General features: G+C 33.4%; 1 protein-coding gene across 6 annotated transcripts in view; it reads left to right on the forward strand.

Moving 5' to 3' along the window:
• The window catches only part of Msp300 (Muscle-specific protein 300 kDa), a 113,215-nt gene that overhangs the window by 82,668 nt on the left and 2,883 nt on the right, over positions 1 to 27,664 (forward strand). For 5 of the 6 annotated variants that reach the window (XM_065350296.1, XM_065350297.1, XM_065350299.1 and 2 more), the window contains 24 exons: positions 1,614 to 1,841; positions 1,919 to 2,134; positions 2,219 to 2,404; positions 3,952 to 12,624; positions 13,231 to 13,584; positions 13,748 to 14,062; positions 14,175 to 14,495; positions 14,905 to 15,198; positions 15,281 to 15,610; positions 16,141 to 16,434; positions 16,516 to 16,848; positions 23,787 to 24,092; positions 24,163 to 24,414; positions 24,540 to 24,731; positions 24,804 to 24,992; positions 25,059 to 25,205; positions 25,290 to 25,439; positions 25,509 to 25,847; positions 25,915 to 26,132; positions 26,217 to 26,514; positions 26,590 to 26,724; positions 26,793 to 26,938; positions 27,014 to 27,212; positions 27,288 to 27,617. In XM_065350296.1, the coding sequence (XP_065206368.1) occupies positions 1,614 to 1,841; positions 1,919 to 2,134; positions 2,219 to 2,404; positions 3,952 to 12,624; positions 13,231 to 13,584; positions 13,748 to 14,062; positions 14,175 to 14,495; positions 14,905 to 15,198; positions 15,281 to 15,610; positions 16,141 to 16,434; positions 16,516 to 16,848; positions 23,787 to 24,092; positions 24,163 to 24,414; positions 24,540 to 24,731; positions 24,804 to 24,992; positions 25,059 to 25,205; positions 25,290 to 25,439; positions 25,509 to 25,847; positions 25,915 to 26,132; positions 26,217 to 26,514; positions 26,590 to 26,724; positions 26,793 to 26,938; positions 27,014 to 27,212; positions 27,288 to 27,617 (14,445 nt within the window). The remainder of the gene's footprint in view (positions 1 to 1,613; positions 1,842 to 1,918; positions 2,135 to 2,218; positions 2,405 to 3,951; positions 12,625 to 13,230; positions 13,585 to 13,747; positions 14,063 to 14,174; positions 14,496 to 14,904; positions 15,199 to 15,280; positions 15,611 to 16,140; positions 16,435 to 16,515; positions 16,849 to 23,786; positions 24,093 to 24,162; positions 24,415 to 24,539; positions 24,732 to 24,803; positions 24,993 to 25,058; positions 25,206 to 25,289; positions 25,440 to 25,508; positions 25,848 to 25,914; positions 26,133 to 26,216; positions 26,515 to 26,589; positions 26,725 to 26,792; positions 26,939 to 27,013; positions 27,213 to 27,287; positions 27,618 to 27,664) is intronic. The other variant, XM_065350300.1, reaches the window with a different exon arrangement.

A 27,664-nucleotide genomic window follows, 5' to 3' on the forward strand; every position in this document is an offset into this window, starting at 1 on the left:
CAATTTTTTACTATGTTTCAATTTTGAAGTAACCACAGAAAAATTGCTGAGAAAAAATTGTTCTACATATGAAAAAGTAATTATGGTTTGGTCTTGTGTATGAAGAATAATCTTGAATTTGAAAACTAAATCAATTTTGTCATCAGGGCTTTTCGTTTCATCATGATAGAATCTGTTTTATTCTTGAAATCTTGGGCTCAAAGCTAGAAAAATTTGAAAATTTTTGATATTTTTTGAAAAAAGTTTCTTCATTATTCATACCTACTTCTTTTGAAAGAAAGGTCTAAGTATCGCATATTTTGAGAACTCCTGAACTCGACAAAGATGAACTTGGAGCTTTTCTAATGGTTTTTTTTTTCGTAATTATAAGACGTACAAATCAATTTTTTAAAGCATACGGAAATTTTTGAAATTTTGCAAAATTTGTATTTTTGTCAAATGAGGAGGTAAACATTGATCTAAAAATTAAAAAAATTTCCAATGTGTTGTTGAGATCATTTGCAGCCAGGATTTTTTGCTTGACTATCTTTGAAAAAAATAAATTGAAAAAGGACTGACCCCAGTAAACATAAAGTGTACAGTAACATCTCAGATAACCTACCAATGACCATTTTTGCAGGTGTACGACTGAATGTTACCCCCTTCCTACTACTTATTCATAGCACACAAAATGATCTGCCACTGAATGTAGGTAATGTACTCGCTACCTACCTACGTACCTGCGCTTGATGTGTTTAATATTTTTTAAATTTTGTGTTACCAGTAGTCTTGGTTATGGTGTATTTTTTAAATGATGATTCGTAATGTTTGTTTTAATTTATTGTAGCTAGGTACTCACATTGTATGTAGTTGGTGCGTTTTCAGCTTAAGTAAAATAATGTTTCATTGTATCGCTTCTTTGTGTAGGTACATCGCTTTTTTTTGTGTACAAAAAAGGAGTGTAGAAAGCGTTCTCAGCTAACAGTTTTCATTTTCAAGTTTTGCTGTAGGTCCCTATTTTTTATTTTAAAATGTCATATTTTTGAAACCAGAGTTACCCACCAATTTTTCATTTTTAAAAAATGAAACTGTTAAAAATTTACTTTGCAATTTGCATCTAACACCTACTCGTGTCTCGTAGAATAGCCAAAAATTTGATTTTCACCTACATACTACATTTCATACTGTGTTTCTTCAAATATTATGTTTACCTTTACCTTAAAATTAAAATGTGTAAAATTTTTGAATTGAGCTGCAATGCATACAAGCAGGTTAAAAAACAAATGTTCGGCTAACAAAATAAATTTACGCATCCATGGTCATTGTGATGGTCTCAAACATTTTCCAAAATTTGAAAAATGAATTGCGTTGCTGAGATTTTGTTTGTGGGAGTTTTGGATCATGCTCTTTTAAAAAATTCATTTCTCATTAAAAATGGAATTATACACATTTTGACTCCTCCCCTCATCTTATCGAGCCCCTCAAATCTTATGGGAGACATGTCCTCAATCTCAGTTTATTTTTTGAGACAGTAATATTATACTCACATTGTTTGTATAATACTATGATTTAAAAAATGACTTAAATTTCAAATACTTGTTCTCTAATATATTGAAAAATTCATGAAATTTTAGATCCAAGAGAATTTAGATGGTGCCAAAAGTTTACTGAAGGGTAAAAGCCCAAAAGAAAAATCTAAAATGATGCAAATTTCGGAAGACGTGAACAAAAAAATTGGCATAGTCAGAAGTAAATCGGAAAACCTTGATGATTCGACCGAATACGATGAGCTGGTTTCAGAATTGAAAATTTTGGAGGATAAAGTTGACCGATTGAAATCACTCTTATTGGGAGTTCCTGAGGTAATGTATTGAAAATAAAATTATATCTAACAAAACTACAGTGACAGAGTGTTAATGAATTAAATTAAAATTTTCAGGAGGAACAAAAAAGTCCTCTAAAGAAACATATCAAAGAACCAGAAATCTCAGTTAAACCGGAGCCAAAAGTTACCGAAATTCCTGCCAAAGCACAGGATCTAGTCAAATGTAAAGAGTACCTGATTAGATCGGAAAATTGGATCAAGACAGCCGAATTAAAATTAGCTGCTGCGGATGATGCCGATCATCCTGCCGAGGAACGAAAAGTATGCGAGGTGAGTACCTTTTTTAATTTTAGTTGGGCTTGGTTCTTATTTTGCACATTATTTATAATTTTTTTGGTACATATCTTCCTGAAGGAGATACAAGAAGAAATCGCTCATCAAATACAACAAAATAAAGAGCATGCTGAAATCTGTGTTCCATATCTGACTCTGAATCCAAGTGATCCAGACTTCAAATCTATTTTAACCAATATAGATCAAAGAAATATTGAAATTACCAACGTTATAAAATTAATCGAGGAAAAACTTGATAATATTCAGGTAGCCCCAAAATTTAATTAAAAAGCACATGGTGTTAGAACCTATTATAGGCTTTCTTTATCTACCTACTCGTATAATATTCGTTGCATGCATGGGATTTGCTTTCGCTTTGGTATCTTTATTTATATACTTTATTGTTGAATTTTATTATTTTTGATTCGATTCATGACATAGAGGTTTGCTTGTAGGATTAGTTTTAGTTGAACACGATTATACAGGCATCGTATGTAAATATTAAAGGTTCGATTGTACAAAGATGTGTTCATTATATCTTAAATTGGTAATGAAACTCATCTATATATGTCGTACAAAAATAATGCTCTCTGTATAAAATGCTTGAATGGGAGCACATATTATTTTGACGTTCATTTGGAATAATGTTTCTTTGCCTAATCTGCATCACCAAATTCCCTAAATGTTTTTCTTCTCCTTAAAATATATGAAAATAATCTAAAATTTTGACGTTTCTTATCCTACTTATGTGTGCTTTACACATTTTTAAAAATCCCATGCTGTGAAATATAGGCACTTTCAAATTTTGATCCCATAAAAATAATTTAAAATGATGTTTCTTATCCTACCTATGTGTGCTTTACACATTGTATCAATCCTATGTTGTGATATCTGGTGCTTTTGAATATTGATCCTTCTTGTGTTGTCAAAAATGTGTATTGTTTTCAAAAAAATTTTTGCTTGAGAAAAATCAACAAATAGGTAGATTTTAGTTGTACCTACATATTTTCCAAAAATTGATTATTCTTGATCTCTCAAAATTTCATTTTTTTTCTTATTAAATAGATACCTTTACTTAATTTATTGAGTTACCATTATATATGACTGTTTGCTCTCATTGGTTACCACCTATTTTCTTTATTATTAATTTCACAATGATGATGTAAATATTATTATTGTGTTTTTTCTCCTTTTTTTCAATAAATAAGTAACTATGTATGTTTTATTTTTTTATTTTTTTTTGTTCAATTAAAAATGAGGTATAAGGTGTGGTGATTGTTGTGATGAATTATATTGGTTCTGTTCTTTGTGGCGAATGTGAATTTTGTTTTGTCAGACTGGTGATGGGTATGCTTGTTTGGAAAAAAGAATTGGTATCTATTAATGTCAGTATATTTTTAAAATACGACCTATTGAAATAAGCTGCACAACTGCACATGATCGATCATTTTATCATTATCACGTTTCGTTTTTACCATGCAAAGTAAGGAATTCTTTCAGTTTCTTCTATTTATTTTTTTCTATTTCAGGTTCTAATTGATTGAATAAAATATTGCTAATTTAACCTGCCTTGTCTCATTAACTTTCCGTCTTTCTTGAATACTGCTACTGCCTATATCTAATTCTGCTATGAATTTATGTGCATAATATCTCGTCAATCAAGTTTATTAAGTTTTATTTATAAGAAGCAATTAAAAATTACCAAACCTCTTCAATTAACAATACCCAATATAAGCGCTTTGAATTTGGTGTATCTGCTGGATTTTTATTGGATCAGTAGCTGCGTTTACTGTAATAAAACTATTGTTTTTTAGGTAAAGGAACGTAAACTTGCATCTGATGCTTCAAAACGTTCTGATGAACCAGCCACCCAATTGGTAGAAGATTCAATAATTGCTCCTGGTGCAATCAATGAAAAAGAGCAAGTATCACCTGCAAATGTTTCTGGAAAAAATATTGCAAAAACAGCCAAAAAACCTCTTTCAGCACCACTTGATGTTGAAAAAGATTTGCAAGCAGCTCCTGACAATACTGGAAAAGATATGGTTGTACAACCTTATGATGTTTCTCCTGATCATCCACTGAATGTGGTTGAAAATGCTGTATCAATTTCTCAAACAATGAAAGATTTGCAAGCTGTTCCTGACAAACCTGAAAAAGAAATGAGTGTACAATCTCATGATGTATCTTTTAAGCACTCTCAAGAGACTTCTGAGAAAGCTGCATCCGTTTCTCATGGCTCAGAAAAAGAAAGTTTTTCAACTGGTCCCAATGAAATCGAAAAAGACAAACATGTGCAATCACATGATTTGGTTTTCAAGCACTCTTCAGAAATGGTTGAGGAAGTGGCACTGCCACCTACTAGCACAGTAAAAGATCTACAAGGTTTTCCATATAAAATTGATAATGCTGATGGAGAGAAAAACATTTTGTATGAGTATTCTCTACCAACTGTTGAAATTCCTGAACCAGTTATTCCTGACTCAGAAAAAGGAGATTTACAAGTCTTTCCCAGTAGCACTGAAGAAAAAGTTGAAAAGCAATCATCACCTCCCATTTCACACAAAGATTTTGAAGAAACTATTGAGGAAACAATATCAGCTTATCCAATCACAGTTGAACAAACAAAACTAAAACATCCTAGTTTTTCACGCAAGCACCCTGATGAAGAATCAGCACATACTGGTTTTGAATTAGACACAGCCAGAGAAAAACATTTTGAAGAAATGGCCTATATTGCTCCTGGTGCAGAACCAACTATGGAAAATGAAAATTCTCTTAATGCTTCTAACAGTCCAATTTTGAAAACTATCAAGAATGCAGTAAATTCTGCTCAGAAATATTTATCTGGAAAACCATCAGAAAAAGAACCTACATTTAAGGAATGTGAATTGATTCAAGACTCACCCAAACCTGACAATGAAGAGCTTAAACATGGATTAGAATCAGAAAAATTAGGCGTAGAAAAAATTGCATCTTCTAATGAACTTGGAAATATTCCTTCAGAAGCTGTATCAGTGATATTCACTGCTGATGTAAAACCTGAAATGATTGTGACAGAGGTGCAATCAGATGTTGAAATTCATAATGTTGAACAAGTTCCAACAGCTTTTTCTAGTGCTGAAAAAAAAGCAGATATTTCTTCTAAAAAAACTAAAAAAGGCAAGAGATCTCATAAACATGCAAAACCATCTAATGATTGTGAGGTTCCTGTTTTAGAACAACAAATTTCTTCTGTAGAGGTGAATAGGTTTGTAGATGATGAAAAACCAACTCAGACACCAGTTTCCTCTATCAGTGATGAATTAGAAAAATGTGTGATTCCAAAGAGATTATCTAGGCACGAATCTGAAAAGGTTTCATCAAATAAACCTTTGGATGAACATACTTCTAAAAACAAAGCTATTGAACCTACAGATGATCCTGATCAAAAGCCTATTTCTTCTGAACAGGGAAAAATTACTTCTGATCTGATTATATCAATCAAACCAGTTGGAGATTCAAAAATAAAACTTGAGGAAATTGAAGTTGATGCCAAAGAGCTGCCAATTTCTTTGGAGAAATCACCTCATGATATAAAGGTACACTCAACAGATCCAGTATTCATAGAAAAAATATCCACAGCTCCTATGAAACATTTCAATGATTTAAAAACAGAACCACTTACTTCACAATGTAAAATCACAGGTGAATCATTGCTTTGTCCTGACATTAAGAAAATCACAAAATCTTCATCAACAGGCAAAGATGAATCTGTTGTGCCCATTCAGATATCCCCTGAATCTGAGATAGAACCAATCAAATTTGACTCAGTTGAACTTGTTCATGATAGTCAGTTGGTCTCAGTTCCTGATAATGAATTGTCTCTAAATAAAAAAGGGCTGCCAATTGAATCATTTGATTTGCAGAAAGTTCCCAAACGCCAATCTGTATCACCAATATTTGAATTTAGTCCAGAAACAGAAAAGGTTGCTTCACAGATCAGAAAAAGTAAGAAAAGAGGCAAACCTACAAAACCAGTTGAATCATCTGATACTTTTGAAAATAAATCAGCCTCTCCTTTGACTATGAGTCTTGGAGATCAGACAAAACCTATTGGAACAATAAATGAACCAATAGAAAAACTCATTCAAATCAGGAATGAAGGCACAGAAAAACCTGGGTCATTAATTTCTGAGTCACCAAATTTGCAAAGTACAAAAATTATTGACCTAATTAACGAATCAATAGAGAACCCTGATCAAACCACAAACAAATTGTCAATTTCTGATTTACCTCAGGATTCTATTAGTAAACCTCATATACCTGTGCAGGAAATTGCACAGATACATGAGAAGTCAGGAAAATCACCAGATAGAAAACCACAAAAAAAGAAAAAAGTTGCATTTACTGATCATGTTGAAGAAGTATTCATATCATCCGAGTCCATTTGTGAAATGGATGAAGCAGAGTTCAATACTGAAATAGAACAGAAAATCATGGAACATTTTGATAAAGAATTTGAATCTGATGTATCAAGAACTAAAACACATTCTTACTTGGAAGAACCAACTTCATTTATTCATAATGTTGAAGAAAAGTCAACTTCAATAGATGAGCCAAAAAGCAAAAAAAGTAGTAAGAAAAAGAAATCTAAAAAACAAATCAGTGAACCTGAACAGTATAATGTAGTAATAAAATCTACTACATCAACTTCTGATCTTGAAAAGCAATCTGGTGGGTTTCCTAAACTTCTGATCTCTATTGAAAATCAACAAGAAAAACTTGATATGTTGACTGAGTCTAAATCTAACCACAAAGAAATATTGGTAGCATCTGACCTTAACAATAGAGAAAAATGCTCAATGTTTATTGAACATGAGAGAAAAATGTTGGAGATGGAACGCAGAGTTGTGGAGATACCTATTACAAGCCCTGCTCTATCTGACAATTTTGAGACCACTTCAACTGAACTTCCAGAGGAAGTACACAAAGTGGTAGAGACACCTGTTGAGAGCCCTGATTTATCTAATAGTTCTACTGAACCTTCTCAGAAAACTATTGGTGAACATGGAGAAACATCTTATGATTCTGGAACAGTTCATAGAAAATTTACACCTCCCCTGCGCAGTCCACCAAAGAAATTATTAGCACCATTATATCAAGAAACATCCTTAGAGTTTATACCTGAAAGACCATCTGTGCCAATGTTCAACTTGGAAAACAAACCTGTACCAATCATATATAATTTTAAAGGAAAATCATTCATACCTTTATTTGACACTAATGATGATGTTCTTCTACCTGTATATGATGGGCATGGTAACTTGGTTGTCCCTTCCTTTGACAACAATGGAAAACTCATCACACCTTTGTATGATGCTCAGGGAAATCCCATTGTGCTATCATATGATCAAGATGGTAAACCACTTGTTGCTTTGCAGGACATACATGGAAACCCTACAATATTCTTGCAAGATAAAAGTGGGCAGACAATTGATTTTAAAACAAAGGATAAGGCAGAATCAATATTTACCTTATCAGTAGACAATCAGAAACAACTATTTAATACCGAAGGAAAACCCCTTACTGTGTTTTTTGATACCAGAGGGTCTCCAATGGTATCTTTGTGTGATTCAAAGTATAAGGCATTAATTCCAACTTATGATGCTCAAGGTAAAGCAATGAAACCCTTATTTGATGAAAATGGGAGGTTAACTAAACCCCTTTATAATGCAAAAGGGAAACCATTACAAGTTATTTATGATTTGGAGAGAGAACCACTTGTTCTGTTATTTGATGATGAAGGAGAACCTATAGTGACTTTATATGATGGTGATGGTAGTCCAGTGCCCATTGCAAATGTACTGCAATATCAACAACCTTCTTTCAAGATTGCAATAACTGGGCATGATGATCATAATATTTGTACTAGTGATGAGGCAACATCTTCAGGAAATTCTGGTGATGCATCAAAAATGTTAATAGCAGATTCATGTGTGAAGGAGCAATTAATGGCACCTTTGAAAAAATCAGAAATACTTTTGTTTGATGAGCATGGAAATATTGTAAAACTATTCCATGACAAGCAAGGATTACCACTAGTACCTTTGTATGATTTGAACAATAAGCCTATCATACCATTGTATGATTCTAAAGCCAAGCCAATAAAGCTATCTTTCAACAAAAAAGGACAGCCAACAAAACCTATTTATAATTCTACAAATAAACCATTAAAGTTAATCTTTATTGAAAAGCAGCCATTGTTCTATTTGTATGATGAGAAGAGAGAGCCTCTACTTTCTTTATTTGATGAACATGGCTCTCCTATCAATGTTGAAGAATTTCTATCATCCCAAACCTTACTTGAAAAACAAGTGAGCCCAGATACTTCATCTTCTGATGCATTAGATCCATCTGGAAAGCTACTTGAGAAACCTCCTAAAAGTGAGCTGGAGACTGTGTATTCTTTGGAACATACCAGTTCACCTGAGAAACTTGAAAATATTGCAGTTTGTGAAAGATTTGATTCCTCTACAGCATCATTACCATACTTATTAGAATGTTTTTACAACAGAGATGGAAAACAAATTTCTGTATTTTATGATAAACAAGGATTACCCATGATTCCTTTATATGATTCAAAACACAAATTATTGATTAATGTGTATGATTCTCGAGGTAAATCTCTCAAGCCATCCTTTAAAGATGGTCAACCCACTACACCACTTTATGATTCGAAGAGAAAACCTTTAAAGTTGGTTTTTAGCCATGAAAACCAAGCATTGATACCATTTTATGATGATGAAAGTAAACCTATTATACCCTGTTTTGACAGAAGTGGAAATTCTTTACCTGTTGAAAAATTACCTAAAATGCAACTGAAACTTGATGAAGATATTTCATTGGAACATGTGCTTCTTGAAGATTTAAAACCAATCAAGCAACCTTCTTCTTCACAATCAAATTCTGCCAAACTTATTGCAACTCCTGAAAAACTTGAAATAGAACCTTCTCATAAAAAAATTCAAATTTTACCTGCTTCACAAAATGAACAGTTGAAACTTGACAAACAACAATTGACATCAATTGTTGAAAATATTGAAATACAAAAAGCAATGTCTGTTCCATTACCTGAACAAATTTCAACTTCAGTGCATGATGATAGTTGTAAATTGGAGGTGGCAGTTGAAACACCTGAAGTAGATTTGTTCACTGAAAAAATGAAGGTCTTATCTCCTCTACCTACCCAACCTTTGGGGTATGATGAACAACCTTCTGTGTTGAGCCACATTCACAAAATTGAGTCTGAAGAAGCTTTCCCCAGCAATTCTGATATTGCTAAAGAGCTAGAAATTCATTTATTCAAATCATCTTCTGATGATAAAAAATCAATATCTTCTTCCAAAATTGAACCTGTAATTATACTGCCTAGCTCTGATGATCATCTAGTAAAATCCACAAAGCAGAAAAGGAAATCATCTAGTAAAAAGCTTAAGTCATCTGCTTCACCGCCTAAAACATTCACCTCTAGTGAATCACCTGTTGCATCAATCTATGAAGAAAAAACTGAGCTGCAAATCAATTTGGCAGATCAGGATAATGTTTCAATAAAATCCAAACACGAATCTATTCCTATTTTCTCTCAACCACTGAAAGAGGATGACCAACCATTATCACCTCCTCATGAGGAAAAAATTGAAAGAACATCTCATGATCAAGATGATCTCTTAAAAGTCTCATCCCTTGAGAAAAACATATCCAGTTCATCACCTAAATCATCTGAATCGAATAAGCAGCAATACACATTGAGTTATGATGAGAAAGAAGTTGAACTTGAAGAAACATTAATCCATGATTATTTACCACTACAATCAGAAAAACTTGAAAGATCATCTCCTGCAAAGCAAGAAACACTCATTTCAGCAATTAAAACTTCAGAACTGAGTGAGCAACCATTTGTATCTGCCAAAGGAGAAGAGGCCAAACCTTTGGAATCATCCATTCATAATAATGAACCTCCAAATGTTGAAAAATCCAAAAAAGGATCACCTGAAAATAATAAAGTCCAGATTTCATCATCTAAATCATCTGTACCAGGTGAACAGCTTCCTGAAAAAACTCATCTTCCCAAAGTTCAGTCTGAAGAAACGTTACCTACCCATTATAATGTTCTTGTAAAATCTGAACCTCCCAAAATAGAACCATGCTCAGAGGAGAATTCTTTATTGGTGATATCCAAGTACATTGATAATCCCGTATTTGATGCAAATGGAAAACGTATTATAATCTGTGACTACCAAGGAATACCTGTGGTACGCCTATATGACTTGGAATCCACATCTATCATACCTTTATTTGATTCAAAAGGTAAACTTATCAAACCATCATATTTTAAAGGAGGCGAGTCATCCAAACATCTTTTCAATGCCAAAGGTAAACCTTTGAATCTGATACATGAAGTTGAAGGACAGCCAGTAATTTCATTATATGATGACGATGGTGAACCTATTGTAGCTTTATTTGATGAGCAAGGTAATCCTATAACCATCAAAGAATCAGCCTTAGACATGCAGTTACATGATGTTACTGAAAAGCTCACACAATGCCTAAATATTGAATCTATCATCCCAACAACAACAATTTCTCATGACCAGCCAGCACTTTCAACTCCAGAAAAGGGAACTGATCCAAAATCTGAATCCACAAAAGTGAAATTTGAATCACCTGATCAAGAACTCCAAATATCCAGTACGCCATCTCTGCAGGTTGACAAATCAGTTTTTAATATTGATGGAAAGCTTATTTCTCTATGCTGTAATGATGAAGGAGTTCCCATGATACCTCTCTACGGCATAAATCATGAACCCAACATATTATTGTTTGATTCTCAAGGAAATCCTACAAACACTTCATTTAATAAAAAAGGACAACTCAAAAAAAAATTGTATAATTCAGAAGGAAAACTATTGCGTTTTGCTTATAAAAACAAACAACCTTTTGTACTTATATTTGATGGCAAAAAAGAACCAGTAATATCATTGTTTGATGAAGCCAAAAATCCAGTTAATGTTGAAGAATTGGTCAGACCAATGGAAACATCAAAAGAAAAAATTACCCTTGCACAATCTGATGACTCAAAAGTTTTAGACCTTGGAGAAATTGTAGAAAATGAAGCATTGGATTCAATTTCTGAACAATTTGCTGAAACATCTTCTGAGAAATACAAAGATGTCCCCATTGACATTGGAAACAAACTGATGTCTTCTTCTGACCCTAAACATATCCGTAATACTTCTGAACAATTGATTAAAACACCAGTGGAAGCATCTATAGTTGTTCCAATTGACATTAAACATAAAGTGGAGTCTTCTGATGATACTGAACAAGTTATTAGCAAACATATTGAAACTCAAAATTGTCAAGTCAACAATGAAACCAAAATGGTGCCTGCTTCCATTCCTGAACATTTCACCAGTAAACCTGCCAAAACTGTTGAAGATATCCAGATTGACATTGATAGCAAAATTATGCCTTCAGCCCCTGAATATTCCGCTATTACACCTATCAAAGTTCGTGAAGATGGTCGAGTGAGAATTGAAGCCAAAATTGTATCTTCTTCAAGACCTGAACATTTCATAAGCACACCTCCTAAATCTCTTGAAGATAGCCAAGTTGATGGCGATGGCAAAGTTGTGTCTTCAGTTTCTGAATGTTTCACCACCACGTCATCTACCAAAGCACCTGAAGGTGGTCAAGTCGAAATCAGAACCAAAATCAGCGCACCTGTTCAAATTGTTGAATGCAGGGGAGGTGGTATTGAAAGCAAAACTGTACCTTCTTCAGTTCATGAATGCTCCACCGCCGCACCTATCAAAGCTCCCGAACATGATCAAATCAACATCAACAGTACAATACCACGATTGTCAGAGCATACCAGCAATGCAGCTGTTCAAGCTTCTAAAGATGACCTGCAGGTCGACGTGGAAAGAACTGTAACATCTTCTGTTTCTAAACAATACACCAATGCGCCTACTAAATCTCCAAAAGATTTTCCAACTGACACCATCGAAGTACCTCCTAAAGATGCTGTTCCTACTAAATCAAAGAAGAAGAAAATTCGTCGCTGTGATACCAAAGCTTTACCAATCATTCCTAAGAACTTGTCAGACGATGAAGAGGAACTTGCAGCTTTAGATGAACAATATGATGAAATCAAACAAAAACCTGTTCCTGTTTCTACCGATGATTTAGAACATGTCAGCGATTCATTGGTTACCAAATTACATGATGTTTATACTGTTCCATATACGATTCTTTATCTTAAACCTCAACTAGATTTGGATCATATTAAAAAGAAAACAAAAGATTTCCAAACAATTTTGAAACCCATTGAGATTTACGTTCAAAATCACGATGTTGATGGTATTAGAAAATCGATTGTAGATTCTGTGCAGTATGCTTCTGACTTGTTGGAAAGTCTTGAATATCACATTACCACTTTAGAGGTGAGTCATTTTTTGTAAATACTTACATATTTTGCAGCAAAAATAATTTTCATTGAATAAGAGCGTAATTATTTGAGTATGACTTATGAGGCGTTTCAGTTGTGAATAATGCATTCTTGAAGTGTTGAGATGAGATGTAAATAGGTACCTACTACCTACATTATTTAGCATAGCGCATATTTTCATAACCTCCATATCTTGAGGGAGTGGGAGAGTATGGATGGTATACTCTGATAATGATTCATACCTATACATTTCCCATTTTCATTATCTTCGACCTCAGATAGGAAAATTGTGTAGTTCAAAATAGATAATCGGTAGGTTTAGGTTTCTAAAATAATTGAGAAATTCAAATTGTATGTAGATTTCACTTAAAGCACGATCAGCAAATGAATGAAACGTCTTTGTACCTGCCTTTGTTGCATGAGTTGTTGGTGTTTTGTGTTGCACCCATTTGTATTTCTTTGTATTATATCCACAGTAATATTGTGAATGCATTCAATGCTTATTGGAATTTTTTCCATAGCATTCCCATTAGGCCTACATTTTTAGTTTATAAATGTCAAATTTTGTTCGTCCTAATAATGATTGATTTCAATATTGTAGCATTCATCGGAGCCTCAAGCTCCTGCAGAACAACAGGCTATCCTTACATCTATCGTCGAGGTCGAAACTATTGTCAAAGAAGAAGTTATCGATGTTTTGACGAAATCTAGTGGTACAGCTCTCGAACATTTGCCATCCGAAGATGCCGAAAAATGCAAATACATTTTAGGCCTACTCTATAATCAAGTGGAAAACGTAAGCAATGTGATCAAGTCAAGAGCTGTTGATTTGGAACATGCTCAAGTTTCTATTGATGATTTCAATGCCAAATTGAACGAGACCGTTGAATTTATTCGATCGTTGAAGTCCAATATTGAAAATGTAATGTATGATGATGCGGATCTACCTGTTGAGGTAAGATATATTGGTTCACTTCACTTTTTCTGCCTGTTAGTGATCCAAAAAATATCGATTTATATCGATATACCTAATATTTTACCTTGATACTGCATCACTAGGTGTGACGTGTACTTAATTTTATTATAATTAATTACATACCTGTTTTTTTTTTCTTCAGAGAAAATTGGCAGCTCTGGAAGAGTTTGAAGAAGAGAATCAAAATCGCATATCTCAACTTCCAGCTTTAATGGCGACAGTTGAAGAAATTCTGCGATGCTATCCTACTTTCGAAGTTCCCATGGAAATTTACGACGTTTATACCGATACCAGGAATATGGAAAGTAACATAACCGCCGAAAAAGATAGATTATTGCAAATTATTTGCCTAATCGAAGAGTACGAATTAACGTTGAAAGAATTCGATAAAATCATGGATATTGCGGATTGCTTGATGGTTTTGCCCATAAATGTTTCATCATTCAGTCACTTGCAGGTACCTACCTAAATTTTTACCTACCTACTTGTTTAATTTTTGTATACTGTACCTACATGATCTGTAATTAAAATTCTGTCTACCTACCTAATTATTTTGAAAAATTTCTCAGGATGAAATGCAAACCCATCGCAATTTCTTCGTGAACTTGAACCACTGCAAAAGTATATTAGAGTCTCTGGAAAGCCATCTAGATAACGATACCCGTAACAAATACCATCCGCAACATTCCGAATTAATCAAAAGATCATCGGAAATATTGGATAAAGCTTCTTCGCACTCTCAGCAAATGTCTTTAATTGCGTCAAGATGGATGATCATTAATAAAGGCATTGAAGAAGAAAGATTATGGCTGAAATTGGCTTATCAAAGGTTACCAGACATATCAGCGGTGAAATCTACCGATTACCAGCAATTAATGATTTTATATCAAGTGAGTGATTGCCTATATCGTTTAATCGAATACGTATTTTAAAAGATACATACAAGCGTTAATTTTCGATACCATGTGGTGTATTTTTGTCACCAATGAAACTACGAAAATTAATTATAAGCTTGGGCGGTTTTTATGGTTTTTATTACGTCGATTTATGACTCGTGTACATGTAACAAAATACGTAAATTTTCAACTCACGACTATTTTATCAAATATCAAATTGAGAACTCATTAACATTTTTTTACGTGTTGCATATTTTGGGACGGATGGTTGATCTCCTTCAAATATTCGTCTAATTAGAATCTTTTTTTAAGAAAAGAATATGTACCTACCTACTGCAATAAATTGGTAGAAAATTTGTAGGTATATTTGATGAAACTAATGAATATTTCATTTTCTCGTTAGTCCTTATCCAACGACATCAATCAACATTTAGCGAGAATAACGCAACTCATCGAGACAGCTCAGAGTTTACATCATTTGGTTAAATCCCCCCAACTGCAATTCGGTTACGAGAATGTCAAACAAGAAGTGATCGCATTACGTGACAATGTAAACAACAACAACAGTTTATTGGACATGTTCGACGAAAACTGGAGTCAGTACGAGATGAATAAAAAGAAATTAATGTCATGGATGAATACCAAAGAAAAAGTAATCAACCAATGCGATCAGACTAGCGACATGAAAAAGTTCTGGGTTGGTATTAGCAGTCACTACGGCAGAGAAAATAAAAAATAAAATGTATCGTAAAATTAATTAATTTTGATTTTTTTTGCAGGATTTACTGGCCCAGTTTGACGTACACAAGAAAATGTTTGAAAAATTGAGCGCCCAGTTTAATCAGGCTTTGAAAACGCTATCTCTAATCGATGCTGAAGAGCAACGCAAGAAATTCCTCGATCTGGAGCAAAAATGGGAAGCACTTTCGAATACGATGATCGATCTGCAAGCCAAAGTTACATATAATTTTGCCGATTCCAATATACCTCTGGATCAGAAATTAATATCTTTGGAACAAGATTTAAATAATTTATCAACTTTGTTTGGTGAATTGGGAAAAACCATAGATAACGAAGAAGATTTTCAGTTTTGTTTGAATCAAGTTCAAGTTAGTTCAGTTTACTTTTTCCTGCAGTCGGTATCGGGTAGTTTGGTCTTCAAAATTGAATGTGTGGAGATATGAGATTGCCTTCTGAGAAATTTGAAAGTATCAATTTTCCTGCAGTCTGTATCGTTAATCCATTTTATCAGTTTAGTATGTCCTTTGTCTTGTGAGGTCCGCTTGAAAAGTCGAATGATTTGCCTGATAATATTGTAAGAGAGCTATACATAGATGTAAATTGAATTGCAGATCCTCAGATTTGAAGGATCAGATCAAAAAAATCATCAAAAATCGTTCATAATGGACTATCTTGATTTTTGATCAAAGTTTAAAATTTTGAAACAGACTGCATATGATGCAAATTTTCAAAGTCTCTTAACAACACTTCAGTTTTGAACTTGTACTAAAAATAGAAATTATTTTTTGCGATATTTCAAAATAATTCGAAATCTGCATGTGACTCAAGTACCCGATAGGTATAATTTGCAAAAAAATTAAACTTTCGTCCTTTAACAATTTAATATCTATATTTTTAGGTAATGGAAAAAGCAGCTCAGAATATCGAAAACGAGCTCCTCTGCTATAGATTATTAACAGTCGACGAATCGGAAAAAGTAGGTGCTCTCACCTCTAGAGTACAAGATATCCATCGAAACCTTAGCGATGAAGTCGCCAACGTACAAAATATCGACGATCACATTAATTCGATCAAAGACGGCATAAAGAAAATCAATCGAGAGCAATCTCGCCAAAATGTTATCCTCGATCAATGCGAAAAAAGCTTAAAACTGAGACAAAATGACGTCAATCAAGCTCTGAGAGATTGCGAGGTAGATTATTTTAACACCATTATTTTTTTATGTTTCTTTCCTGGAATTTGACTCATCCGGTCTATTTTTCATTCGTATCAGATACTCGACGGTGAACTGAAATCTCAATGGCAAGATATTACTAAATTACGTCAAATATTCCACATGATACCGAAATCGTCAAGAATTGCGGTCTGTTTACCCGAACTCGATCAAAAAATCGCTCTGATACAGAAGAATCAAGAAACCTTGGAATCTCGATGCAATTCAGTGCTACAGATTTTAAAAGAACGGTCTAATTTATGGAAGAAATTCACCGATAATGTTCAAAACGTCAAACAATCCGTTGAAGAGGTCGATTTCATGGTGGACTTGATGTCAGTTCATAGTCACATTGATTATCCCAGACTTGCTACGGCTACTGAAAATTTACAGGTGAGTTATCAACCTTTTGAGATTTTTTTTATCGCGTGTAATTGCTCACGTACATTTATTTAGTAATTCTTTCAAACGTGATTTTTCCCATCTTATTCAAATACCTGAGTGAAAATTCTTCGTATTCTGTTTGATTGAAGAATACGAAATTACCGATTATACCTATTACCTACCTACCTACTTCGTGTACCTTATCGTTGAATTTCAAGGTGTTTTATCCATATATGATTCAAGAAGTGAATATACGAAGATCGCATGTGTTGTACGGAGTTTATTCGGATATATTCGTGGACAAAATTTAGTCTCGTCTCGTGTTATTAAATACAAGTTGTATTCGACGTGCATATGTAGGTAATCGTACTGATGTTACGAGTTACGACGTCATTATATTTGCCATAAATGAAAATGTTCCAATGATTCTCATTTTAGTCATTCGAATACCATACCGATAATTTAAAAAAATTATTTCCCATCAAATTCTTCGATAACATTTTGCGATAAGAATTTTTTTCACCGTTATGATGCTATCATGCATACTTAGTATGCGTCAAATTCGTGACAATTTGAAATCAAAAATCAAAACCTTCATGATTTGAAGTTTTGTACATATGTCATAGTAATGTTAAAAAGACCAAGGATTTTTCCCTCCGTAATTAGCTCGAAAATGGGCAAAGGATCGGTCGAAGAGCGAGGGAGGCTGAGTAATTTTTTGTAAGAAACGAAGATGTATTTTTTAAACGTGAAATTTTTAACGTTAAAATAATACTACTGTTCTCAATCACCAGTCTCTTCGGATTTGCGATTTACCTATTTTAATCAGCTTACGATGTCGAAATTATGACAGAAATATATTTTCAACTGACGAAGTCAATTACAGTGCATTCTAAAACAATTTCAATTAGCTGGAGAAAAGTTAATTTTTTGCTTGAGGCTGCAGATATGACTTGAAAGTTGTCGCAATGATTTTCATGTGTTTATCTCGACGATTTATCGTTCTTTTGGACATTTTCAAAAAGTCGTCGAAAATCGATAAATCGACTTCGGTAGTTCGAAATTTGGTTTTGAGGTGTGAATGACATGCTGCCCTTTCAAAGAGACAAATTTTAGCTCAATCGAAGCGAACAGGTTGTAAAAGGTTCCCATTCGATAAAAAATATGCACACCTGTTTTGTGTAGGTACCTATATCTATTTATCTGTGCTGCGGAAATTTTTTTAATTCGTAGCTAATAAGTCATTTTATTGCAGAAGTGCAAAATTTTAGGAACCTCTCAGAAAAAATTAGCCTAATTACTTACTTACCTCAATCTATTTTTTTTTTTTTTTTTTTTTTTTTTTTAGTTTGAAACTTTTGGCTTATTATGTAGTTTCTTTTCATTAATTTGTTAAATTTGAGTAATTTTCATGTCACAATTAAAAATAAATTCTGAATGAATCAAAAATGAAAAACTCATCACTCACTTAAAAAAATTGATTCTTTAGCCAAAAAAGCACACCAGAAAAAACATGAATAGAAATGAAATGATAGGGTGTAAAATTTCATATTAGTAAAGTTTAATAGGTAACATTTTTGTCTGAGAAGCTTGGTTTTCGTAGCCTTATAAATAGCTTTCCTGCGAAAAATAATTTTTTTAGACGAAAAAAACTTCAACGAAAATAAATACATAGAAACAAAATTGCAGACTGTAAAATTTTCAAATTGATAAGGTTCTATTCGATTTTTTATATAAACGCTTAGTTTTCTTGGAATCTAAAAAAATTGTAATTAGGTTGGTCTAAAAAAATCTATTCTCATGTAGAAAGTGTCAAAAAAAAAAAAAAAAATGAACAAATCCATTTTCAATTTTTATACAAATTTTTTGTGATTTCTCTTGACCCTTCTTCTCTCTCACTCGCTTTCTAATCTTGAAAGTAGAAACTTGCTTACATCTATGTTAAAATAATTACCTAATTTTTTCTCTAATATTTGATAACGAATGATAAAAATGTTATGTATAAATCTGGCCCTGTAACTGTACTGACCTATTTATGACGTACCTATATGAAAGTACGTACTTTATCACTGAGTAGCCTACCTCATTGAAATAACGTCATTGTAAAGTTCGAAGCTCGCGTACCGAACTACTGAGCCACGTGAGTTCGAAAGCAGATTTATTTATAATTTTTGGCAGAAGGTACTGGAACGAGGTAAATGAATTATTAGGAATACAAAAATAACAGTAGTTGATCGCGATTTAATTAATGGTATTTTTTTTTCAAGGTACATTTATTTAGATAATATTCTTTTTCTGGAGTTTTACTTTGTGATTTACCTACCTATTTAAATACTTAGGTAGCTTGGTACGTCTACGTAAGTATTAAATTGTGTGTTTTTTTTTAAATATTCGTTTCAAAGTGAAAGGATGGGCAATTTTGCGATTAAATGAAGTGAATATACTCAGTAGAGGATGATTAAATCACATAATAATTTTATCGACGGTATTTTTTTTATCTTTTCATAATGATAATGATAAATGTTGCGCAATAAAATTCAACCGTTGATAGATGATCGTGTTTCAGTATTGTCGTTAAAGTTTTTATTCTTCAATCCGGAATAAAATTAACTACAATAACCGATACCTACTTAAGAAGTGGCTATTCCTAAGCGACTCGTATATATGAGATTGGTAAACGTTTGTTTATCAATAGGTCGCAATACGTCAGCATTTTCGTAGCGTATTGTTTTAAAATTTTCTGGTACTTATTTACATAAATTATTTCTGTCAATAAAGCCAATCCTCAGCTCTGTTGGCCTAGGTTTGCCTGTATGGTATACGATTTCTCGGTTCGTGTGAAAATTAGTAATCGAAGCGTACATATAACTAAAAAGGAGTCTTAATTCGTAAAACAAACATTCGTTAACGCTAACGCCACGTAGTTATCGAAAAAGTTTACAATACTGTAATGGTATCGCCCCGAGTACCAGTACAGTAAACTTTTCAAGTGCAACTTTAAAATTTTCATTAACGCGAAAAAATTATGTTACGATAGCAACGGGTAATTTCGTTCGTTTCCGTTACGTCTAGCGTCTACGAGTGTAACGTAATTTCGCGATCGAGGTAATTTGAATTTTATCGTATTTTTACAACTTTTAAATTAATACTGGTAATAGATCGAGATGCTAGAAAATTAAAGTGTTCCGATCGAATGACATTCATACCTATGTATCAATTACCTCTGTCACTGTAGGAGGCAAACGTGCCAATATGACCGATTTTCTATCCGGCGTATTGTGATTCGTTATTCTTCAAATATTCGACTCGCTGCTGTAGTAATTTTTTCTCGTCAGTTATGCGTAAATAAATAACCGACGAGGTAGTGCGTGTTAATGAAGGTTTTTAATTAGTTATACCTACGAGGTTTTCGATGATAACACGCTTAATTAAAACTACGTGATTGTCGACCAGCTGATGATACCTGAATTCGGTGTTATTTTTGTACATAAGATTACGTGATACGAATGTTTTTAAACGAAATTCATTTGAGACCGGTGTAAAAACGTTGATAAAATGTGAAATTTTGCGCGAAAATTTTCGTGAATTTTTTTTTTGATTAATGGTGACTAAAAATTTACGATTTTTTTGACTGTTTGTTGTGTTCGGAATGGTGACTTGGTGCTTGGAAAATTTTTTTGTTTTGAAATTTATTTTAATATTTTTTGGACATAAATTTTAACTGTGCCGACTACTTTTTTTTTACTTGAAGTTATCAAGGTGAGCTCGATTCTAGAATTTTACGTAGTAATTACCTACTTATGTCAATAACAGCGTTAATCCTCCACTCAGACCAATATTGGTTTATTTATAATTGGTTAATTTACAATTTGCCATAACTACCTGCTTCAAGAAATGAGCTTTGAAAAATTCTTTGTTTTTAAAAAAAATGTCATTCCATATGTGACAGTGAGTGTTGAACAGGGCTAGCCACCCATTTCCTATCGATTAGGGCGTTTTTGAGATAACTAACATCTGTCTCAACTATATATGTCTGGTGTCTGGGAATTGATTTGATACTTCGTTTTTTCTTGTTTTTTTTTTTTTTAATTTTTGGAAAATTATTGGTCTGAAAATGTTTGAAAATTTTGCCTACGAATTTTCAAGAAGTGGGCTTTGTAATTGAATTTGTGAAGAGACAGGATTCCCCAAAATTTATGATAGCAAAACACGTTGTTTTCGCAGATTTTCTTTCAAATTCAAGTAGTTTTTGTTTAAAATCTGAAAAATGACTTGTCCATCCATTTTAATATTAAATTTGTATTTTCAAATCTTCTTCCGGATTTGTGCAACTGAAAATTTTTCTGGATATTGGCTGCAGAGGAGGGGAGAGCTGCTAATGGAATAACTTGTCCCAGGTCCCAACTTTCGGGTGTGTCAGAGAAATGAAAAGTATTTTTTTTTAAATTTTTTTTATATATCATTATTATTCTTGTTTCTAACCTATGAACAAAATTTCATCGTCAAATAAAACATCAACACCAAAACTTTTTGCGTGTTTTTCTCGAAAAATTGATTTTAGTCACTTACATCCAACCCAATCTTATTGTATGTACGATACATTATATCGAAAGTGCTGGACCCCTTAACAAAAATAAAAGATTCTCAAAGTTACTACCTATTAGATAGTTACTTGATTGCTTTTTTTTCGAGGTCTTTTAAAAAATAAAAAATAATTTTTGAAAAATTCAATTTTTTTGACTCATATTTAAAGTGGATCATAAAACTTTATGGAAATTAGAATACGACCAAAAGAAGTGCTTCTCGGAGCTTCTCGATCGCATTTTTTTGAGATTTTACAGTTACTTGAGAAAATTTGAGTCCAAAAAATACACTTTTTTCATTTTGTGGAAAGTAACCCTCAAACAATTTAAACCCCCTTTTTTTTAAGTTTACCTAGATAGTTATGTATTAAAAAATTGTTTTTTTTTGGATTTTTTTTCTCAAAAATTCGTCAAAAGTTGAAATTGGGCTGTTGAAATTTTGGTTACATAAGTTTCAGTTTCAAACCATGCTTATTTTTATGTAAGAATCGCGTTCTCATCTGAATCGAAAGTAGATATCTACCTCCAATGATTCCCACCCCTCTTGCTAGAATGTTTTAAAGTTAGGTATAGAACTGGGGTATTGGTAAGATAGGTATACCTTATGATGAGTGAAAAATGAGCCAACATATTTATCCTCGTACCATAAGTAGTACAGCTATCAGTATTGCATTTCAGAAGCATTTCACCAGCTTTTTAACACCCTCGATTATCTCCCTATTTTACCACCATCGCTAATAAGGAACCGAACACTAGCACGTGACTTCTGAGTCAAACATATGTGTGAACTGAGAATTTGTGTGTGTGTACCTATAGTGTACTCGGCTTAGGTAGGTATGTAATTAAATAGACAAAAGTCTCGAGTATCTAAACAAGCAGGAAATAATAAAAATCAACTTGGCAGATTGCCAAATTAGTAGGTACATATAATTTCATTTTTCAAATCCGTTAAGTGATTTCAATTCTTTTGAGATATTTTAAAAGGATCGCTGTGTTCCAGAAACTATATTTTCTAGCGAAATATTTTTGTTCGCTCTTAATATTCTATTTTTAGGATGGGGCTAGGTGACAGGATAGGCAGATAGGAAAGAAGGAAGTACGTACTAGGTTCTATCGTTTGTCATAATGAAAAAATATATGTAGTTCGTAGTCTGTTAGGTAGTAAAGTAGTAAATTAAATACATACAGTCCAGAAAATATGTAATCATGCACCATTTTGGGGGTGAGAAGGAGGAGAGGGGATCAATTTGAAGGAAAGGTGTAGTTTTCATGTGGTGTAGGCACGTCTACAGAGTGCCCAGAAATATCGACTACTCCTAAGAAAGTTTTTCATTAAAAATATAGGTTGGCAACGTGAAATAGATGCATATGATTGGTGGAATGTTATCTCTCCAGTCCAGTCCAACAACCAATCATGTGCTATCATTATTATCATTCACTGTGACCAACCAAAGTATTTTAGTAGAAAACTTTTTTAGGGGTAGGTACTCGATATTTCTGGGCACCCTGTACGTAGTATTTAGGATTACATATGTATTTCAATTAGAAGACTTTAAGGTTGATGACTAGAACTTTTTTAAAAATTACTTACCCAAAATTACAGATTGGTAACTATGTGACTTGAAATCTATAGATAGGTAGAGATACACTCAATAAGACAATAACCGGTTTCTATGACTTTCGTAAGCAATTTTAATTTAAACGAATGGAAATTAGATACGCACATGGACCGTCTCCTGTTTGTTCCTGTCTTATGTACACAATTCCGCTGACATTGGATCACTTGTGTTTGGCTCTTTTGAACCCCATCCCCACCCATTTACACCATTCGAGTTACCTTGAATTTTTGACAAGTTTTGATTCAGATTGATAAAAAGTCTAAGAAAATTTTGAATAAATAATTATGAACAATCTTCCTTCGCCCTTGTTGCGTTTTGCGTTGCATTAATTTCAAAAGCTGAATTAATTTTGAATATTTTTTGAATTATTTGAACTCAAGCCCATGCTTGTCGTCTATTGGTCCATTGTTGTTTATTATTAGTGGACTGGCGGGAATTGTAACACGTGATTAGAGATAGAGATGATAACGATTGTAAATAGCATTTTCGACAAAAATGTGTTTAAGCTGTTCATTCTAATCTAAACTAATAATAGACGAACAAGTGCTGCGATGTAATAATAAAATTGGTCTTTTAACTGAATATTTCTTTCGAATGACTATAGTAACTATTTGACGATGGATATGGTATGTTCAAATTTCCTCATGTAGATTTTTTCGCTCCTTGTGTTTATTTTAAGAATCATTCGCGTTCGTAGGTAATTATTTCTCAAAAACAATACTTATCTATGTGTAATACTTTACAGGAACTTTCCGAATCATTATCGACTCGAGAACCCGATATACTTGGAGAATTACGCTCAGCTGCCGATCACTTGAAATCCTGTTCTTCGCCGGAGGTTCAAAATGAGATCGAAACCACTGTCGAGGAGTCTGTCGTACAGTGGAACGATTCTCGTAAATCATTACGAAACTTATGCGAACGGTATCAAAACGCCATCAAAATCTGGACAGTGTATAGAAAAAATAGCGATATCGTTAACGAATGGGTTGATAATCAGTTGAGTTCGTTATCGACTCTACCAGCCGAAGAAGCTGTCCAGCAGTTACAAGTACGTATTTTCCTTCATACTTGTGGAAAATTATCCGCGCAGAATTTCTTAAAACTCGATCTTTACGTAGATATACGAAGAAGCAGTTAATGAACAATCGGAAAAACTCGTCGAGCTACGCGGTATGGTTATGGAAATCGCTACCGAAGTCGGTGTCAAGGAAGATAACTTATTAGCCGATGAGATCGCCTTATTGAGTAGGAAACTGGAAGATGTTAGATCAGCTATTAGTACTTTGCAGGATGTTACCGTTTTCGAAAAACGTAAAATCGTCAATGGCGAGTTGGCTGAGACGCAGAAAACACTCGATTCTATGAAACAAGTACGTATAGAAATCATTTCGTGACGAGTAAGCTTGTGAAAAGTTTTAATGAATTGTACGGCCTTGATAATGGTACAACTTCACACCCGATCAAATGAAAAAACTTTGTATATTATTTTCTTCAGGAGCTATCATCGAAAGGCGATGTGAACCCGACGATTAATACCGAACATATACAAAAGCTCAACGATCACCTTCGTGCGCTCGCTAAAACCGATACTTTATTGAATAACATCAAGGAAGAACAAGCTGAAATTCTAACCGATCCAGATGCTTCGTCTGATAGGCAAAAAATTTCAGTTGTGAATTTGCTCGAGGTAAAATAATATAATTTTTGTGCTTATATAATTAGTGTTTTTCGATCATTTTAAATTTATTTTCGGTTCCAGTCGTGGCAACAAGTGTTCAAAGAAACGTTCCAACAGTATCACGGATTGTTCTCGTCTGTATCAGGCGAACAGAACTATCTTGAAGCTTTAAAACTATGGACTGATTATTTACATTACATTCAAGACTTCCTCGCATCCGCTATTCCTGATAATTATCATAATTTAAACAGCGACGATCAAATTTGCCAGGTATTGCTCGTTCGTTTTATATTGCTGATTTTTTTCTATCGTATTTTAACGTCGATTTGTTTGCAGCTGTACGAAAATCTTTTACTATCGCAAAGTGCTATTCTGCTTGATGAAAAAACCAAACGAATAGGATCATCTTTGAGTGGAGAGTTCGAATCTTTGAATAAACTTCACAATGAAACTCTTTCCGATGTCATCGCCAGGCATCATCAAGTAATGTTTTAAAATTTGAATTCTTTTTAGTCAATTCTTTGAGATTTTACTGATTTTTTATGAAAAATTGCTGCTTCAATCTAGGTTAAACAAAGACTATTATTATGGCAACGTTACCAAAAAGACCAAAGAGAGCTGTTATCGTTTTTACGTTGTATTGAGTCTGAACAGTCACATCTTAACTTGAGATTTATTTATATTCGAACAATAGACACATCATTACGTAAAATCGAAGTAAGTAAATACAGTTTCGTCAAAAGTTGCTGTGATTCATGTATTTCATGATATTTTTTCTTTCATCAGGATTTGCTGAATAAAATAACTAAAGGTATCTCAATGGCTGATAATCTACGCGACCAACATGACGCTCTGTTGAGTGGCTGCAGTCAAAGCGTCGTTACGTCGGTTAAGGTCGAGTTGGATTCTAGCTACAAAAGACTTCATAATTCAGAAGCGGCTCTCAAAACATGGCACGAATATCTTTTCAAGATCAAAAGTGTAGCCAAACTGTACGACGACATAGCTTCCAATATCGAACAAATATTTATTAAAATTCACGAAGGCCTCGATAGCGAACATTGTCCTTCTAAAGAGACAACTTACGCCGTAGCTGAAATTAAACAAAAAATTGATAAGCTTACGGTAATTATTTTATTTATTTTTTTATGCGAATTTCCGAAAAAATAATTCATGTTTTTACGTTTCATAGAAATTCAAAGAGGAAATTGTCGCTCTGGACGAAGAAACGAACGAATTAACAAATCTAGAAGAGAAACTCAAACAGTCAGTGAATCCCAAAGATATGAAAGTCGTTAGGCAAAGAATATGGTTATTGAAACAACAACAAAATGATATAAAATACCAGTTGTCAAATTTGATCTTTAAATTAGAAGAAAAATTAGCTCTTTGGGATACATTCGATAAAAGGTACAACTTGTAACTTCAATTAACTATAATATTGATTTTCTTCCGGTTGAATTTATTTATACCGGTTTCATTTTGAATTTACAGACAACAGAGTTTCATGAGTTGGGCAAACGACCTGAACACAAATTTGGAAAAATTCAGTGAGAACCAAGATTATCCCGAAGTTGTACTGAGACGATTAGAAAACGAATTCTGTACCGATGTAGATTCCAAACACGGTGAATACAGTTGGCTGTTGAGTACCGGCGAATGTTTATCAAAATACGAATCTGAATCTGCGACTGAACCAATCTGCGGCCGGATTAATAATGTAATGGATGCTTGGAAGAAAGTCAACGACAATACGAAAGGAGAAGTTGAAAAAGTTAAACATATCATAAAGGTATGAAATATAAGATGCTCGTTTACGATTTCAATTTTAATGAACGAATAATTAACGTGATTTTTCATTTAATAGGAATCGACAATATTAAGAACCAATATCAAGGACCTTATTGTATGGATTCGAGAATTGAGTTTTACGCTAAACACGATTATATTTTTCGAACGATTCGATGAATCTGCTTTAAATGAGAAAATTCAAGAACACGAGGTACTTTTCGTGTTGTAGCGATGTGGAATTCCGTATCAGATTTAATTATAGCTATCTATATTTTGTAGGCATTGCAAAAAGAAATCGATCAGCGGAAGCAAGAAGTATCTGATGTGTTGCAAAGGTGCGAGATATTTGTAATGGATTGTGAACATTGCAACGTTTCATTGGATATTAAATCCTTCATAGTGAGATACGCCTCGTTGGACAGAAAGTAGGCTAAATATTTTTTAGGAAGTTCGTATTCGTGTTTTATCGTTTTGATAAACGAAAATGATTTCTTTTGCAGTTGGACTTCGTTGCAAATGGAATCAGCTCAATGCAAAGATCGTATATTTGTCGTATGGAAAATGATTCAAGAAGTATTATCTTTATGTCGATCGGAAGATCCGTGGTTGACAGAGCAACACGAACTTTTGACTAACATACAGTCGCAATGTGATAAAGTACCATTTTCTGATATTAATAGCCTGGCTGTCAAGTTGAACGTAATTTATTTTTCATTTTAATCGATTACCTGCTTTAAAATTCAGATTTGCTATAATCTTCTTCACTTTTTACAGTCAATTTCTGTAGCGATAAATAATCATAGTACACAGTTCAAATTATTGGAAGAATCGTACGCTGATTTACTGTCTAAAAATCACATTCGTAACTCCAGCCTTGTTCAAGAAACGTTGGATCGGTATTTGGCTCTGAAAAAATTCGTCATACGATTGAATGGAAAAATAGACGAAGATTCGTTAAAATGGAAGGAGTTCTTATCGTCTCATGGTAACCTGATTTTGAAACTTAGTCAATTGGACGCGAAATTAACCCAACTTCAGCATGTAAATGACTCCAACGCCGGTGACGCTGAAGATGTGAACAAAGCAAAATTGGAAAAATTATTGGTACATTTATTTTTTGTTTTTTAACCTTTTTTATTTTTCGTGTTTGT

This window comes from Planococcus citri, chromosome 2 (assembly GCF_950023065.1).
Source record: "Planococcus citri chromosome 2, ihPlaCitr1.1, whole genome shotgun sequence".
NCBI lineage: Eukaryota > Metazoa > Arthropoda > Insecta > Hemiptera > Pseudococcidae > Planococcus > Planococcus citri.